Source organism: Hyla sarda, chromosome 3 (assembly GCF_029499605.1).
Source record: "Hyla sarda isolate aHylSar1 chromosome 3, aHylSar1.hap1, whole genome shotgun sequence".
Classification (NCBI taxonomy): domain Eukaryota; kingdom Metazoa; phylum Chordata; class Amphibia; order Anura; family Hylidae; genus Hyla; species Hyla sarda.
In genome coordinates this window covers 366,805,391-366,822,293 of record NC_079191.1, presented here as the reverse complement: position 1 = coordinate 366,822,293, position 16,903 = coordinate 366,805,391, and the positions used below count along the sequence as shown (strand labels likewise).

The window sequence follows — 16,903 nt, the reverse complement described above, 5'->3', positions numbered from 1 at the left end:
ACGTCACCGCTGCCCTGGATGTCGCCTTCCATCGCTGTCGCTGCATCCCCGGGTTTCCCCGACGCTCCGGCAAGGCCTCTGCTTCCCCGGCATTCTTGCTCTCCGTCGCCGCCATCACGTCGCTACGCACGCCGCTCCTATTGGATGACGGGACGGCGTGCGCAGCAACGTGATGACAACGATGGAGAGCGCCGACGATGCAGGGGATCCCGAAGAGGACGCGCCAGAGTCCCGAGGACAGGTAAGTGATTGTCAGTGGACCACACGGGGCACCGTAAACGGCTATCCGGTGGCAGCTGAAGAAGTCTGCGCTGCCGGATAGCCATTTATGAGACGGCCCCGACATACAAAAGCATTGTATGTTGATGCTGCCTTCAACATGCGATGGCCTCTGAGAGGCCATCGTATGTTGAAATGATCGTAGGTGGTCGGGGGGTCACTATATACAGATAACATTGCAGTCCTCGGGCAAACACAAATTATACCCAAATAATTTAATTTTCACAACTACAGCAAAGAGCACTAAATTGATAGTATATCACAATTTGTGTCCTTAACTATTACTTTGAAGATTTTAGCATGGACACAGATTCCCTGGGCCTGCTGAACAAGCAATACCTGTATACACTAGAAAATACAATAGTTGTAGATCGGCATGGGAACATACACGCTCAGGAAAGCATTGAGTGACATCACCAGAGCGGTCAATCAAGCGCAAGTACAATGCCCAGCATTTGGCCACATGAAGGGGAGGCATCATGGAGAAAAGAGGTGAGCAGGGCAGATGGGAATACCCCTTCAATTAACATATTGGCTGCTGACACTGATAGTGCAAACTGAGCGGAATTGGATAGAGGGGCAGTAGTGGTATGCTTAAAGGGAAACAAATGGCTCTGCAGAGAACTAGAAGGAATAAATTAATGCTTTTAGTATAAATTTTTGGGCACATGACAGATTATATTTAAAATAAATTCTTTGTACAGGTCTCATACAAATTGATTTCCACAGTGATTGTAAAGGAGACTATGGCAGAAGAATACATATATGGTTGCAGGAATCCCAGTTCAACATTGTTAAAGAGTATGCGTTATAAGAAAATGACCTTTTGTTTAACTTAAGTTTTTATGTTAACCACATTTTTATATAATTGTTTGTAATGTTTATTCTAATTTTCCATTTTATTATCTATATTTTAAAATAATGTTGAAGTCTTGCAGTTTGCATTTTGGCCACTAGGCCTAACACTAAGCAGTGTCCTCCTTATCACAGACGGGATTACAGTGAAAAGAGGACACCAGTATATGGATAACACAGGATCCACCACCATCCGCAGAAGAGTTTAGCATCCCCTATGCCTGCAGAATGCCCCCTGAAGAGAATGCCCAGTAGTGTCTCCAATCTATTATTTTCAATGGTCTATGGGGCCTTCTGTTAAGCAGATCTCTAAATGTGGTTAAAAACAGTTCAGGCAAAATGGCAGCCCTCATAATAATGTACAAAAAAATGAAATGTTACAAGTTTCAGTATCTGGCTATAATCAGTAAAAAGAAATCTAGGGGATACATTTTCTTTAACAACTCCGCTAACTCTACATCATAGCTGCCGGGACCCGTGGCTAATGTCGGACATCACTGATTGCGGCGAAGCTCGGCATTAACCCCTTAGATTAAAGTTGATTGCGGTGTCAAAAAAAAAAAAAAAAGTCCCGGCAGAGCTGAGCGGGACCACCGCGGTAAAACTGCTATGTCCCGATCAGCTTGGAAGACGGCGGGAGGGCCCTTACCTGCCGCCTCACAGTCCGATCGTTGCTCTGAAGTAGAGATGAACGAATTTACAGTAAATTGATTCGTCACAAACTTCTCGGCTCGGCAGTTGATGACTTATCCTGCATAAATGAGTTCAGCTTTCAGGTGCTCCCGTGGGCTGGAAAAGGTGGATACAGTCCTAGGAGACTCTAGGACTGTATCCACCTTTTCCAGCCCACCTGAGCACCTGAAAGCTGAACTAATTTATGCAGGATAAGCCATCAACTGCCGAGCCGAGAAGTTTGAGACGAATTGAATTTACTGTAAATTCGCTCATCTCTACTCTGAAGCTCCAGTCAGCCACGGCAGGCTGGAGCAGCAGAGCACCGATAACCCTGATCAATACTATGCTATGGTATAGCATTATACAGTGTATGCAATCCAAGAATTGCATGTACCGTATATACTCGAGTATAAGCCGAGTTTTTCAGCACGATTTTTCGTGCTGAAAACAACCCCCTCGGCTTATACGCGAGTGAACTCTCCACCCGCAATGGTCTTCAACCTGTGGACCTCCAGAGGTTTCAAAACTACAACTCCCAGCAAGCTTGGAGTTGTAGTTTTGAAACCTCTGGAGGTCCGCAGGTTGAAGACCACTGCGGCCTTCAACATCATCCAGCCCCCTCTCACCCCCTTTAGTTCTGTACATTACTCGCCTCCGCTCGGCACTGGTCCGGTGCTGCAGGACTGTCCGGTGGGGAGGTCGTCCGGTGGGATAGTAGTTCCGGGCTGCTATCTTCACCGGGGAGGCCTCTTCTAAGCGCTTCGGGCCCGGCCCCAGAATAGTCACGTTGCCTTGACGACGACGCAGAGGTACGTCCATTACCAACGTACTTCTGCGTCATCGTCAAGGCAACGCCTCTATTCTGGGCCCGAAGCGCTTAGAAGAGGCCTCCCCGGTGAAGATAGCAGCCCGGAACCACTATCCCACTGGACGACCTCCTCACCGGACAGTCCTGCAGCACCGGACCAGCGCCGAGCGGAGGTGAGTACAGAACTAAAGGGGGTGAGAGGGGGCTGGATGATGATGTCGAAGGCCCAGTGGTCTTCAACCTGCGGACCTCCAGAGGTTTCAAAACTACAACTCCTAGCAAGCCCGGACAGCCGATGGCTGATAGTGGCGGATAGTTCACAAGAGGATGATGAAGGGGGGGTGTGGGATGATGACAAGGGGATGATGAAGGGGGGTGGGGATGATGACAAGGGCATGATGAAGGGGGGGGAGGGGATGATGACAAGGGGATGATGAAGGGGGGGTGTGGGATGATGACAAGGGGATGATGAAGGGGGGGTGTGGGATGATGACAAGGGGATGATGACAGGTGATGATGATGAGGGTCTGGATGATGACAGGGTGATAATGATGAGGATGTTAATGACAGGGGTCTGGATGATGACAGGGGGGGGGATGATGTATTTCCCACCCTAGGCTTATACTCGAGTCAATAACTTTTCCTGGGATTTTGGGGTGAAATTAGGGGCCTCGGCTTATACTCGAGTATATACGGTAATATTCCCTATGGGGACTAAAAAAAAAATAAAAAAATAAAATAAAAAAGTTTATAAAATGTGTATTAACCCTTCCCTAATAAAAGTTTGATTAATTAAACCGCCCTTTCCCCATTAAAAAAATACAAATAAAATGTAAACAAAAATAAACATAAGGTATTGCCGCATGTGTAAATATCTGAACTATAAAAATATAATGTTAATTAAACCGCACGGTCAATAGCGTTACAAAAAAAATACCAAAATCCAAGTCCAAAATTGCGCATTTTTGGTCACTTTGTATACCCAAAAATATAAATAAATGTAGAAATCAAAAAGTCCCATAAAAATAAAAATGGTGCCGATAAAAAAACACAAATCACGGTGCAAAAAAATTAGCCCTCACACATCCCTGTATACGGGGAAAAAAATAAATAAATTTTTAAACGTACTCATTTTTGTGCAAAAGGTTACCTATATAAGTTGGGTATCATTTTAATCGTATGGACCTACAGTATAAATATAAGGTGTCATTTTTCCGGAAAAGTGCTCTGGGTAGGAATGTAAGCCCCCAAAAGTTACAAAAAGGAGATTTTTTTGTACTTATTGTAAAATCTCTCTCGTGTATCCTTCATCGGGTGGACACCTATACTGATGGGTATATGCTCTTGCCACAAGGAAGAAAAAAAAGTCGTCTCCTCCCTGGCAGGATATACCTGCCCACTGGAAGTGAGGTAATCAGTTGAAGAAATGGGTGGGTGTGGTGTCCCCCAATGAAAGCTATGAGAAAGAGATTTTACGGAGAGTATAAAAAAAAAATAAACAAAAAAAAAATTAAGATATATATCCTTTTCTCGGTCCCTTTTCATTGGGGGACACCTACACGGATGGGACGTACCAAAGCAGTCCCCTAGGGGAAAAACAACAACCAGAGAAAGGGAATCCCGGGCAGAGACAACTGAGGCCCAGGAACTGAGCTCCCGGAAGATCCCCTTGTCCAAGGAGATTGACTAGGGTGCCAAAGGAAGGGACCATCCTCTGTAGAGACTAAAGACACACAGAGAGAGACATATAGAGAGAGACATATAGAGAGAGACAAGAAAAAGTCGACTAGGAAGCCAGATGGGCCAGAACCATCCCGGCAGCAGATAGGAACAACTCCAAGGAACACGGAACCAGACAGAGAGCCAGCCCGGCTGGGAAACAAGAATGGAAAAGGGCACAAGAGCCCCATCCAGAGGCAAACCGATTAAAGAGGACATGGCGGAAAAACAGCAGGGCGAGCAGCGTATGCCTGAGCAGAAGGTGAGCACAGGAGGTGGAGACCAGAAAACCACTGGAAAAAAAGAAAAAATAAATAAAAAGAAAGACATAGAGAGGTCTGGTGTATGATAGCAAATACCTGAACAGCTGCAGACCCAAAACCCCTGTCTCAGGGGCCTGCTGTGAGCACCCAGAAGGCGAAAGTAGCTTGACTGGTGGAATACAGATGACCGGAATGCTCCTCCATCTCGGGAGTACGTGGACCCCGAAGGAGGAAAGGAGCAGAATGCCTTTAAAAGGGGACACCGGAGCGACCGACATGGAAACTGGGAGGTGCCCGAGTCACCTGGAAGATATATACCTGATGAGTAAGGAAACCCAACGGCCACAAAACGCTCTGAGCGACAAACTTCCATGTTGAGACATGAAGAAGTGCAGTCCAGAAAGACTGCCCCACAAATGGGATTGCAGAGATGACTATACATGCCCGAGACCTCAACCATCGCCAAGGTCCAAAGAAACGGGAGAGCCGCCTGAAAAGAAGGCATGCCACAGCATCCTAGGACAAGGTCCAAGACAAGGAGACTAAACGGTCTCGGACCCCAGCGGTCCGAGCGGACCAGAGCACTCTGAAGAAACATTCCGCTAGAACGGGAATGGAGGGGGGAAATAAGGGAACCTAGCTGGGACTCAGGAAGGTCACTCCAGAAGACTATGGTGTCAGTGCAGTGCAACTGACCCTGTCAAAAGGGAAGGAAGAACACACCTTTCCAGGAGATTGCGCCGAGGGAGGAGGAGAGCAACGGTAGGACCAAAACTACATTCATGATTACATAAACTCCTCAAACAGAGGAGAGTGCCAAGGCTGAGTGAGCAGCAGTAGGTAACCAAGAAACTGAAAGAGAGCCAGGCTGCAATCGTGGGCAGTAAGCACACAAGCATAGACAGCAAAAAGCTCTGTTGATTGCTCTCAGCAAAAAACAAGGGCCCAGACAGGTAACCCACCTATATAGTGGGAAAAGAGAGGTGGCTCCAACTTGGAAGCAGAAAGTGCTTAACGAAACAGTCCCCCTAGTGGAGGGGAAACAAGGGGTGGTCGAGATGAAACTCCGGTACTGACCATGCCAAGCTCCCTGATCCCCGTACCCCCCCCCCCTGTAGAGGGGGGTTTGACAAAGTGCACCAGGCACTGAAGGAGCAGGGGAATGCCGCCCCACAGCCACGGGACAAAGTACTGGGTGGATGTAGCTCCCAGGGCCCCTGCGACAACCCATAACTGTATGGAGGAGCCAACTTGTGTACCCAGAGGAATCTGAATCCTGCACACTGGAGCTGGGCAAAAATACAAGACGTGACTATGAATACAATTAAGAAGCACACACACAACCAACCGCGTTGAGAGCCATTCTTGGCGAAGACTAAGGCAACAGAGCAGGCGCCTGAGCCACCCTGCACCGGAATCCTGGAAAGATAACTAAAGGCATGGGGGGGGGCTGAACTGACTGTGTCGCCTCATCAGGCCCCCTGCCAGAACAGAGGTGCTCAACCGCCGCACCGAACAGAAGGAAGGTGGACTCTACACATGCAGAGTGGCCTTAGCATATGTAAAGACGCAGACATGGGTACCGCACGAAAGTAGTGGGATACCAAGACTGCAGACACAAAGGAAACCGCAGACATCCAACAGACCGGCAGAATGGAAGATATGCCCATAGCAGACCAACGTTGCAACCTTAGAAAGGGGAACAGAGTGCTGTTGTTGTTGCAGTGAAGGTCCCTGGAACCTGCAGGAAAAACCCACACCCCATCTCCTAATGGTGCCATACACTAGGACTGCAGACGCAAGAGATGAAGTATGTATGTGGAGCAGGAAACATGCAGACACAGTCTGACTTAGAGGTAGAAGAGGTCCCATGAACCCATATAGACACACTTTGTGGAACTTTACATGGAAAGTGAGTCACCAGAATGCAGCCGCGGTAGCGGCAGGAATGGGGGAGGTGACCTGGTGGAGTAGAAAACCATGCAAAGACAGTATGGCTATCTGGCATAGGGGCATTGCCAAGCCGGGTCCAACATACGGAACCAAACCCTGAAAGTGGGTTACCAGCCTTCAGTCTGAGAGCAGCGGCATGTAGAGAGGGACCTGATAAAGTAGGGAACCCTGCAAACCAGTATGTGGTGCATTGTATAGGGCCCATGAAGCAACATGGGGTGACTCACTAGGAACCATACCTTGGCAGTAGGTTACCTGAACTACCTTCCACGTTGTGGATAGTGCATGCGGACAACCATCTGGCCAACTGGTATAGGATTCCTGAACGCACAGGGTCACTCCTTGAAACTTCCCACAGAAGTGGGGTACTGGAGTGCAGCCTATCCAACGGGTGACCCGGCGGTGTAGGAGATCCAGCAGACGAAGGACTGGCTGACTGGCAGAAGTCCCGTGTACCTGCAGGGACCTTCATCCAGTTCCCTCACCTCAGCAGTCAGGTAGGCGAAACCTGGCCATGCCTGCGGCAGCCCTGAGATCAGACACTGATGGCGGCGGAAACCGTGCAGACAGTCTTGCTGAACAGATACACCTCTAGGTGCTGGCGAAAAGTACAGTTAGATAGGCGATCACTGTGCCCCATGTCATAGGTGGGAGGTCGAGGAAGCCTAGGAGCCATGGATAGAAACTGGGCCCCCCTGGGAGATCGGGGAAGGCTGAGGAGCCATGGAGCGCTTCCCCATCATCCCATATAGGGTCCAGAGGACACTCTGGGTCACTTCTTCATATACCGCGCACAGCAGTGAGGTACAGGAACACCAGCTGCAGATACATCAGCCGTGTGAAAGGCGGCGGAGGAAACCATGCACACCATTGTCTGGCTTACTGGTATGGGTCCATAGTATACAACGGGTCACTCCTTCGGACACCTCGCACCAGCAGTGGGGTACTGGAGTGCCAGCCGCGGACGCGGCAGCTGTGAGATGAGTGACAAGTGAGACTACTGTTCATATCAGGTCCAGTCCATGCCCACGCAAGGACACTCCAACAGAGGCCCTGTGCTAGATGTAGCGATCCGAATGCACTAGCCTGTGGAGAAGGGATTCATATAGTATGACATGCCAAGAACACCCCCTGGATGGGTGGCCGGCAGACCTGACAGAGGAGGAACCTCAAAAGTGACCTTAGCATCTGCCCTTGTACATGGTATGTCACTCAGTGGTAGGGGTGAACAGGCAATTAATACATCCCTGGTAGTTTCCAAGGGATCGTGAAATCCCTGACAACAACCCGCAATGGCAGTTCGCATATGCTCACTAACAGTGAGCGACAATGCAGAAATTATGGACGCCAAAGACATACTTCAACCGACTCAATGTAATTTGTATATAGCAGGTCACATTACAGGGTGACTGAAGCAAATAAAGCAGCCGCCAATACAGACCCTAGGAAAGGGACCCTGCAGATAGCACCTGCTAAGCCAACGCACAGTTCCGAGCCCAGGGGACAAGAACGGGCCAGACAGGAAGAGCTCCCGTCGGGCCACAGCTCAGGGAGGCCGATGGTGCCGCTCTGACTACAGAGCACTGCCGACCCCTGGTGGAGGGGTGGCGCTAAACTCCGCTGGAGGAGCACAGCATCATGGCCGTCTATCATAAGAAGCAGCAGTGGTATGTGCAAACCTGGAGGGGAGGCGCTGCCTGGCCTCCCAGTTCTGGCGCTGGCTCGTGTACAAGAAAGGCGGAGCCACGTGCCGCAAAAACTTCCGATCCTGAAGAGGAGGCACGGCCTGGCGTGCAGCCGACCCCCACAGTGGGGGTAAGGAAAACCAATATAGCTGGCAGAATGCAGTTCAGAGGTGAACAGGGAAAAAACACCTGCGGAGGGAGCCACTGCCGATGCAAGTGAGAAAGAGGGAGCTTGCCCTCGAAACGCGTCTTGCTGTATCTGAAATATCCATGTATGAATAAAATACATAAAATCCTCTCGTCTCTGACTCCAACGTATCCATCGAGGCAGCGTCACCGCAGGATTTTTCCTCCTTTTTCTTACCTCTCAGGTAATCGGTCACAATCGTGTGGCTTCATTCACAATACTTTACCTTGTGGTCAGTTGATGCAGGGGAACAAGCTTAGCAGCATACAGCAGCGGGTTTGTTTCACTTAGATAAGAAGTGGACACAATATGGGTGTATGACACAAGGGTGAAATAGGGAAGGGGGCCACTAAATCCATAAAAGCAGCTTACATATATTTACTGTCTATCAGACTGCATGTAAAGTAACAAAGTTAACAAGTTTTATAGGTCACAATCACTGGTGAGTAACATTATAAAAGACAAAAGCTGTGGAGGACTTATGAGCTAGAGCATTGTTTTCCTAATAGTGCGTCTCCAGCTGTTGCTGGGAGATGTAGTTTTGCAACAACTGAATACACACTGTTTGGAAAACACTGAGCTAGAGTCCCATCTACTTTTTCTGACCAGGAGGCAAGCGGATTTTATATTTGCCCTAGTATTAGGGTATGGACATTGAGGGATATTTATCAAAACCTGTCCAGAGGAAAAGCTGCCGAGTTGCCCATAGCAACCAGATTGCGTTTCATTTTTAAAAAGGCCTGTGAAAAATGAAAGAAGCAATCTGATTGATTTCTATGCTCAAGTCAACTTTTTCTCTGGACGGGTTTTAACCCCTTAACGACCAAGGACGTATATTTACGTCCTTGGCCGGCTCCCGCCATATAACGCGGTCGGTCCCTGCATGTATCTGATGCCAGGACCCGGGGGTAATAGCGCGCGGCAGCGATCGCGGTGCCGCACGCTATTAACCCTTTAGACGCGGTGTTCAAAGTTCAACGCCACGTTTAAACCGAAAGTAAAACCTTCCCGGCTGCTCAGCGGGGCTGATCGGGACCACTGCAGTGAAAATGCGGTGTCCCGATCAGCTGGCACACGAGCGGAGGTCCTCTTACCTTCCTCCGGCGTGTCCCCTCGGCGATTGATTGCTCCAAGCCTGAGATTCAGGCTTGAGCAATCGACTGCAGATAACCCTGATCACTGCAAAGCTATGGCTTTGCAGGGATCAGGTTAAAAGATCAGTGTGTGCAGTGTTATAGGTCCCTATGGGAGCTATAACACTGCAAAAAAAAAAAAGTGTAAAAAAAAAAAAAGTTAATAAATGTGATTTAACCCTTTCCTAAAAGTTCAAATCACCCCCCTTTTCCCATAAAAAAAAAACCATGTAAATAAAAATAAATATAAACATATGTGGTATCGCCAAGTGCGTAAATGTCCGAACTATAAAAATATATCATTAATTAAACCACACGGTCAATGGCGTACGCGCAAAAAAATTTCAAACTCCAAAATAACTTATTTTTGGTGGCTTTTTATATCATGAAAAAATAAAAATAAAGTGATCAAAAAGTCCGATCAATACAAAAATGGTACCGCTAAAAACTTCAGAACACGGCGCAAAAAATGAGCCCTCATACCGCCCCATATGTGGAAAAATTTAAAAGTTATAGGGGTCAGAAGATGACAATTTTAAACGTATAAATGTTTCTGCATGTAGTTATGATGTTTTACAGAAGTACGATAAAGTCAAACCTATATAAGTAGGGTATCATTTTAACCGTATGGACCTACAGAATAATGATAAGGTGTCATTTTTACTGAAAAATGTACTGCGTAGAAACGGAAGCCCCCAAAAGTTACAAAATGGCGTTTTTTCTTCAATTTCGTCGCACAATGATTTTTTTTTTCTGTTTCGCTGTAGATTTTTGGGTAAAATGACTGATGTCACAGCAAAGTAGAATTGGTGGCACAAAAAATAAGCCATATGGATTTTTAGGTGCAAAATTGAAAGGGTTATGATTTTTAAAAGGTGAGGAGGAAAAAATGAAAGTGCAAAAACTGAAAACCCCGTGGTCCTTAAGGACGGGGGCTGGGTGTCTTCCAACACAGGGTGCCTCCAGTTGTTTCACCACTACAACTCCCAGCATGCCCTGACAGCAAATAGATGTCAGGGCATGCTGGGAGTTGTAGTGATGAAACAGCTGGAGGCACCCTGTCAGGGGAACTAAGGGCGGAAGTCGGTCCCCAGCAGGCATCAGTGACGTGGTGCCTGCTGGGGAAGTCTGCCTGGTAGCGAGCACACTACCAGGCAGACAAAATGCCATTTTTAAGATAATAATAAAAAATAAATAAAGGCAGGGAGGGGGTTAGGGATAGATGGGCAATAGGCAGGGACAGAAAAAAAAAAAAAAAAAGAGGATGGTGGGAGCTACCCTTTAAGGAACAGGGTTTTTTCTGTTTTTGCACTCTAATTTTTTACTCTTTATCATGAAAAAAAAAAAAAAAGAAGTCTATATGATAGCTTATTTTTTACGCAACCAATTCTACTTTGTAATGACAGTAATTTTACCCAATAATCTAAGACGAAACTTAAAAAAAATAAAATAAATAATTGTGTGACAAAATTAAAGAAAAAAAACCATTTTGTAACTTTTGGGGGCTTCCGTTTCTACGCAATGCATTTTTCGGTAAAAATTACACCTTCTCTTTATTCTGTAGGTCCATACGGTTAAAATGATACCCTACTTATATAGGTTTGATTTTGTCGTACTTCTGGAAAAAATCATAACTACATGCAGGAAAATTTATACGTTTAAAATTGTCATCTTCTGACCCCTATAACTTTTTTATTTTTCCGCGTACGGGCCGGTAAGTTTTTAACGGTACCATTTTCGTATTGATCAGACTTTTTGATCGCTTTTTATACATTTTTTAATGAAAAAGTGACCAAAAAATACTCTACTTTGGACTATGGATTTTTTTGCGCGTACGCCATTGACCGTGCCGTTTAATTATCAATATATTTTTATAATTCGGACATTTTCACACGCTGCGATACCACATGTTTATTTTTATTTACACTTTTATTTTTTTTATGAGAAAAGGGGGGTGATTAGGGAAGGGGTTGAATGATCTTTATTCACTTTTTTTCCCACTTTTTTTTTGGAATGTTATAGCCCCCATAGGGGGCTATAACACTGCACACACTGATCGTTTAAATTAATCAATGGTTTCTCATAGGAAACCATTGATCGATGATTCTGCCACTTGACTGCTCATGCCTGGATCTCAGGCACTGAGCAGTCATTTGGCGATCGGACACCAGGTAAGGGGACCCTCCTCGTGTCATACAGCTGTTCGGGACGCTGCGATTTCACCACGGCGGCCCCGAACAGCCCACTGAGCTAGCCGGGAGTAGTTTAGTTTCACTTTAGACGTGGCGATCAACTTTGATCGACGTGTCTAAAGGGTTAATAACTCACGGCACCGCAATTAGGGCCGCGCGCTATTAGCCACGGGTCCGGTCCCACAAACCATGGCCCCGCGTTATAGAAAGGGGGCGGACTTACGGTGTACAGGTACGCCCTTGGTCCTTAATAGGTTAAAGGTGTACACCAGTGGAAAACTTTTTTTTCTTTAAATCAACTGGTGTCAGAAAGTTAAACACATTTGTAAATTACTTCTATTAAAAAAAATCTTAATCCTTCCAGTACTTATTAGCTGCTGAATACTACAGAGGAAATTCTTTTCTTTTTGGAACACAGAGCTCTCTGCTGACATCAAGAGCACAGTGCTCTCTGCTGACATCTCTGTCCATTTTAGGAACTGTCCAGAGCAGCATGTTTGCTATTGGGATTTTCTCCTACTCTGGACAGTTCTTAAAATGGACAGAGATGTCAGCAGAGTGCACTGTGCTCGTGATGTCAGCAGAGAGCTCTGTGTTCCAAAAGGAAAAGAGTTTCCTCTGTAGTATTCAGCAGCTAATAAGTACTGGAAGGATTACGATTTTTATTTATTTATTTTTTTATTGGAAGTAATTTACATTAAATAACTTTCTGGCACCAGTTGATCTAAAAGGTTTTCCACCGGAGTACCCCTTTAAACTAGCACTGCCCATAGAGCCTAAGATCTTAGCTGAAAGACCAAATATGTTTAACTGATAATTTACTTACAAGTGCCATAAAGGGGTTTTACCATAATGCAAGTTTATTTGACATATAAATACAGAGAAGGTATCCCTGGCACAGAGGTGGCACTGCATCGCAATCACCCAGATATGTCAATGGGAGACAAAAGAATGGCAGAGCATATACTATGGTTTTTCTCGAAAGCAGTGTAAGAACATGTCAGTAATAGAATATAGGGCTAGATATGTGGAATCATTTATCAGTGCACTCAATGGGCATCATTTACTAAGGCTTTTCTGAGTAGATTTTGCAGGGTTTTTGTGTGTCGCATGTGTCCTGCGCCAGAATTTTCGACAAAAATTCCAAAAAACCCTACTAACACTCAGTTCACACAGAAAACCTGAAAAAGGGTGTTCCAACAAATTTACTAATGTTCCCACATAAAATGTGGAGGATTTGAGATCTGAAAAACCTGACAGCACAGATTAGTTGTAAAAAAAAAAAGGGAAAAATGTGTAAATACCATAGAAAAATACCTGTCTGAGAACCCCCCCCCCTCCCCCCCACAAAGAAAACTACACTCAATTCTTAGTAAATCAGAGCCTATATGTTAAAAGTCAAAGTTCTAAGATTTTAACACTTACTTTGTCATGGGTGAAATCGGAAAAAATTGAATATAGCTTCTCAGATGCAAGCCTGAGGGGGACAAAATGAAAAAAAAAAAAAAAAAATAGAAAAAATTTATAAATAAAGGTAAACTCAATCTAAAGCAGGCATTTCAGAGCTCTAACATACATCACAACATCGATCATTCTATACACAGGATCATTGAAATCATATTCCCATCATATTGATTACATGTTTGCAGGATATGGTCCTCCAAGATCTGCAGAATGAGGGTATGTTCACGTGGTGGAATGTCCATGCAGAATTCTGCAGGAATATTCCGCACGGACATTCAGCTGCAACAAAGTCTTATTGATTTCTGCCGCGGAAATACTGATTCCGGCGAATAGACAAGGCTATTCTTTCTGCAGATTTTACTCGGAAATGCATTGTGCATTTCTGAGCGGTCCTAGCACCCGCCAGAACTTTTAAATGTATGGAATGTTCCCCACATTCTCCCACCATGTGAACATACCCTAAGGATTCCTTGGCTCCTGCCCTATCTGGTGGGATGCACATCTACCAGACATTTATGGCATATCTTGCCTCTTTCAGTTATGGAAAGAGATTAACTACCGTATTTTTCGCCGTATAAGACGCACTTTTTCTTCCCCAAAACTGGGGGGGAAAAGTTGGTGCGTCTTATACGGCGAATACACCCCTTTCGCAGCGGTCCCTGCGGCCATCAACGGCCGGGACCCGCGGCTAATACAGGACATCACCGATCGTGGTGATGCCCTGTATTAACCCTTCAGACGTGTCGATCAAAGCTGACCGCCGCGTCTGAAGGAAAAATGACACTAACCCTGCTGTTTAGTCTGGCTGTTCGGGACCGGCGCGATTTCACCGCGGCGGTCCCGAACAGCCCGACTGAATAGCCGGGTTAGTGCTTACAGGACACCGCGAGGGACCTTACCTGCCTCCTCGGTGTCTTCTCCGTTCAGGGATCCCCTGTATGGCCGGCGCTCTCCTTCCTCGTCATCACGTCGTCGCGTACGTGCGTCGGCGTGCGTTACGACGTGATGACGGCGAGTGAGGATACGCGGCCGGCAGCAGAGACGTTCCGGAGCGACGGGGACACGGCGACAGCGATGGAGCGACATCCAGGGCTGCGGTGACGGGTGCGGAGCGGCGGGCATACGGGAGTATTACCTCCTATGCAGTGGTCTTCAATCTGCAGACCTTCAGATGTTGCAAAACTACAACTCCCAGCATGCCCGGACAGCCAACGGCTGTCCGGGCATGCTGGGAGTTGTAGTTTTGCAACATCTGGAGGTCCGCAGGTTGAAGACCACTATTGGGTTCAAAATCTTAATTTTTTTAGATTTTGCACCTATAAATTGGGTGCGTCTTATACGCCGGTGCGTCCTATAGGAGTTTCCCAGTTCACAACCAGACATTTTTTTTTGTTTTAATAAAAAAAAATTCTCATTCAGTTATTAAAAAAATCCTTTGTTATACATAGAATTTTATTTTAATTTTTTGAGCTAACACAAGGGAGTTGTCATTTTTTTTTTTATTGCACAAATTACTGCCCAAATCACAGTTTTTTGTATTTTTTGTACGGGGGACAGAAGCTGTGGTTTGGGTTACTGATGGCTTTTGGAGGTGGGGGGTGGTCATTGGGAGGAAGTGAAGCAATGTTTTGGCATAACATTTCAGGTAAGCATTTATTTGCTCAAAACGTTGACTTTTCCTGTGTTTTATGCAAAAATAAAAAAAAGCCTAGAGCGTCATGTAAAAATATGTGTATTTCCCCCTCCCCCAATGTTAGCTTCAAAACTAAGCCACATCCTGAAAAGTTACTTCTTATTTCTAGCAATGTTTTCATACTGTTTAGAGCATTAACCATTGAAGTCAAACTCTAAACAAGCATTCCAGGATTTTCTTTTTCTTTTTGAATAACATACAAAGAAACTTACACATCTTGACAAGTAATGTAGCAGTTTCTGCATATAAAAGGGTACAGTTTTAAATTCATCATTTATTTTTTAAAAATATTATGGTCACCTCACCCATCCTAGAAACAATGTGCCTCACATGTAAGATGGCAAAGAAAGGCATTTCACCGTTAGGATCAGACCCATCATTTTAACCCCTCAAGGACCAGGGGTGTGGAAATAAAAAAAAAATAAAAAACTACTTGTCCAAGGGGCTAAAGCGGAACATGATCTACTTGTCCCTCAAGAAAATCCACTTGTCCTGGTAGATGAAATAATTTCAACCAAAATAGTTTGATCCCCCCCACTAGACCACCAGGGATGGATATAAGATCCCTTTAGACACTGCTGTCAACTTATACAGCGGTGATCTAATGGTTTAATAGCGGCCACGGCGATCGCAGCATGCCAGGCTATTAGCGGCGGGAGAGCTGTAGATAGCTCCTTTTACACCCGAGGCAAGCCCCCCCCCCCCCCCCATCTGACCCCAATAACTTCAATCTTTACACATACATGGATGTATGAGGGTAATCTTATGTGCCGTGATCTGTAGTTTTTATTGGAATCATTTATTATCAGAACTTTTATTAGGAAAGGGGCTTATTCACATATATACGCACTTAAAATATTTTAATCACTATTTTTCAGTCTTCATAGGGACTTATATATGTAGTCTTTTGATTGGAAAACACTGAACAACGCTGTGTTACGGGGGGGGGGGGGGATTCTGCTTTCCAGTTTGTGTGGTGCATTTTATTTACTCTAATTTATGTGTCATTATGTTGCATTTAGTTACTAGATAACTACAACACCCAGCATGCCCTGATACAGCCTGTGGTTGTGTGGGTGTTGCAGCATGTTGCACTGTATAGTAGTACAGTTTAGGTTATAGTGTAACATGCTGGGAGTTGTAGTTTTGGTTTGTGTCAGCTGCAGAGCCATTGGCTGTGCCAAGGAATACTGGGAATTGCAGTTAGTAACTACAACACCCAGCATGCCTTGATGCAGCCTATGGCTCTGCAGCTGCCCCGAACCAAAACTACAACTCCCAGCATGTTGCACCATAACCTAAACTGTAGAACTATAAAGTGTAACATGCTGGAAGTTGTAGTTTTGGTTCAGGTCAGCTGCTGAGCCATAGGCTGCATCAGGACATGCTGGGTGTTGTAGTTACTAACTGCAATTCCCAGTATTCCTTGACACAGCCTATGGCTCTGCAGCTGACACAAACCAAAACTACAACTCCCAGCATGTTACACAATAGTGTCAGCTGCAGAGCCATAGGCTGTGTCAAGGAATACTGGGAATTGCAGTTAGTAACTACAACACCCAGCATGCCGTGATGCAGCCTATGGCTCAGCAGCTGCCCTGAACCAAAACTACAACTCCCAGCATGTTACACTTTATAGTTCTACAGTTTAGGTTATGGTGCAACATGCTGGGAGTTGTAGTTTTGGTTCGGGCGTGTTTGCGTGCATCCGTGGGGCTCTTGGTCGGCGGGTGAGTATGAAGGGGTGGGATTCTGGGGGTGCAATTTAGTGCGGGTGGCCAGAAGACACTAAAAATGAATTTAAAAAAATTAGATAGCACAACTGGCAGCAGCACTTGTCAGTCCGCCCCAGTACAAAACATACATGCATACACTTATCATACATACACATATACATACACCGGGCCACTGCCCCCTATATTATACATTACATACATAATACATAGACACATCACACATACACCCGCCGCTGCCCCACCCCTACATCATACATACAC

The 16,903-nt window shown here is 45.7% G+C and overlaps 1 protein-coding gene across 1 annotated transcript in view; it reads right to left on the bottom strand.

Annotated features, from left to right (window-relative positions):
- PNPT1 (polyribonucleotide nucleotidyltransferase 1) overlaps positions 1 to 16,903 on the bottom strand; it is an 80,051-nt gene that overhangs the window by 42,409 nt on the left and 20,739 nt on the right. The window contains exon 10 of the mRNA XM_056567719.1: positions 13,175 to 13,226. Coding sequence (XP_056423694.1) covers positions 13,175 to 13,226 — 52 coding nt within the window. The remainder of the gene's footprint in view (positions 1 to 13,174; positions 13,227 to 16,903) is intronic.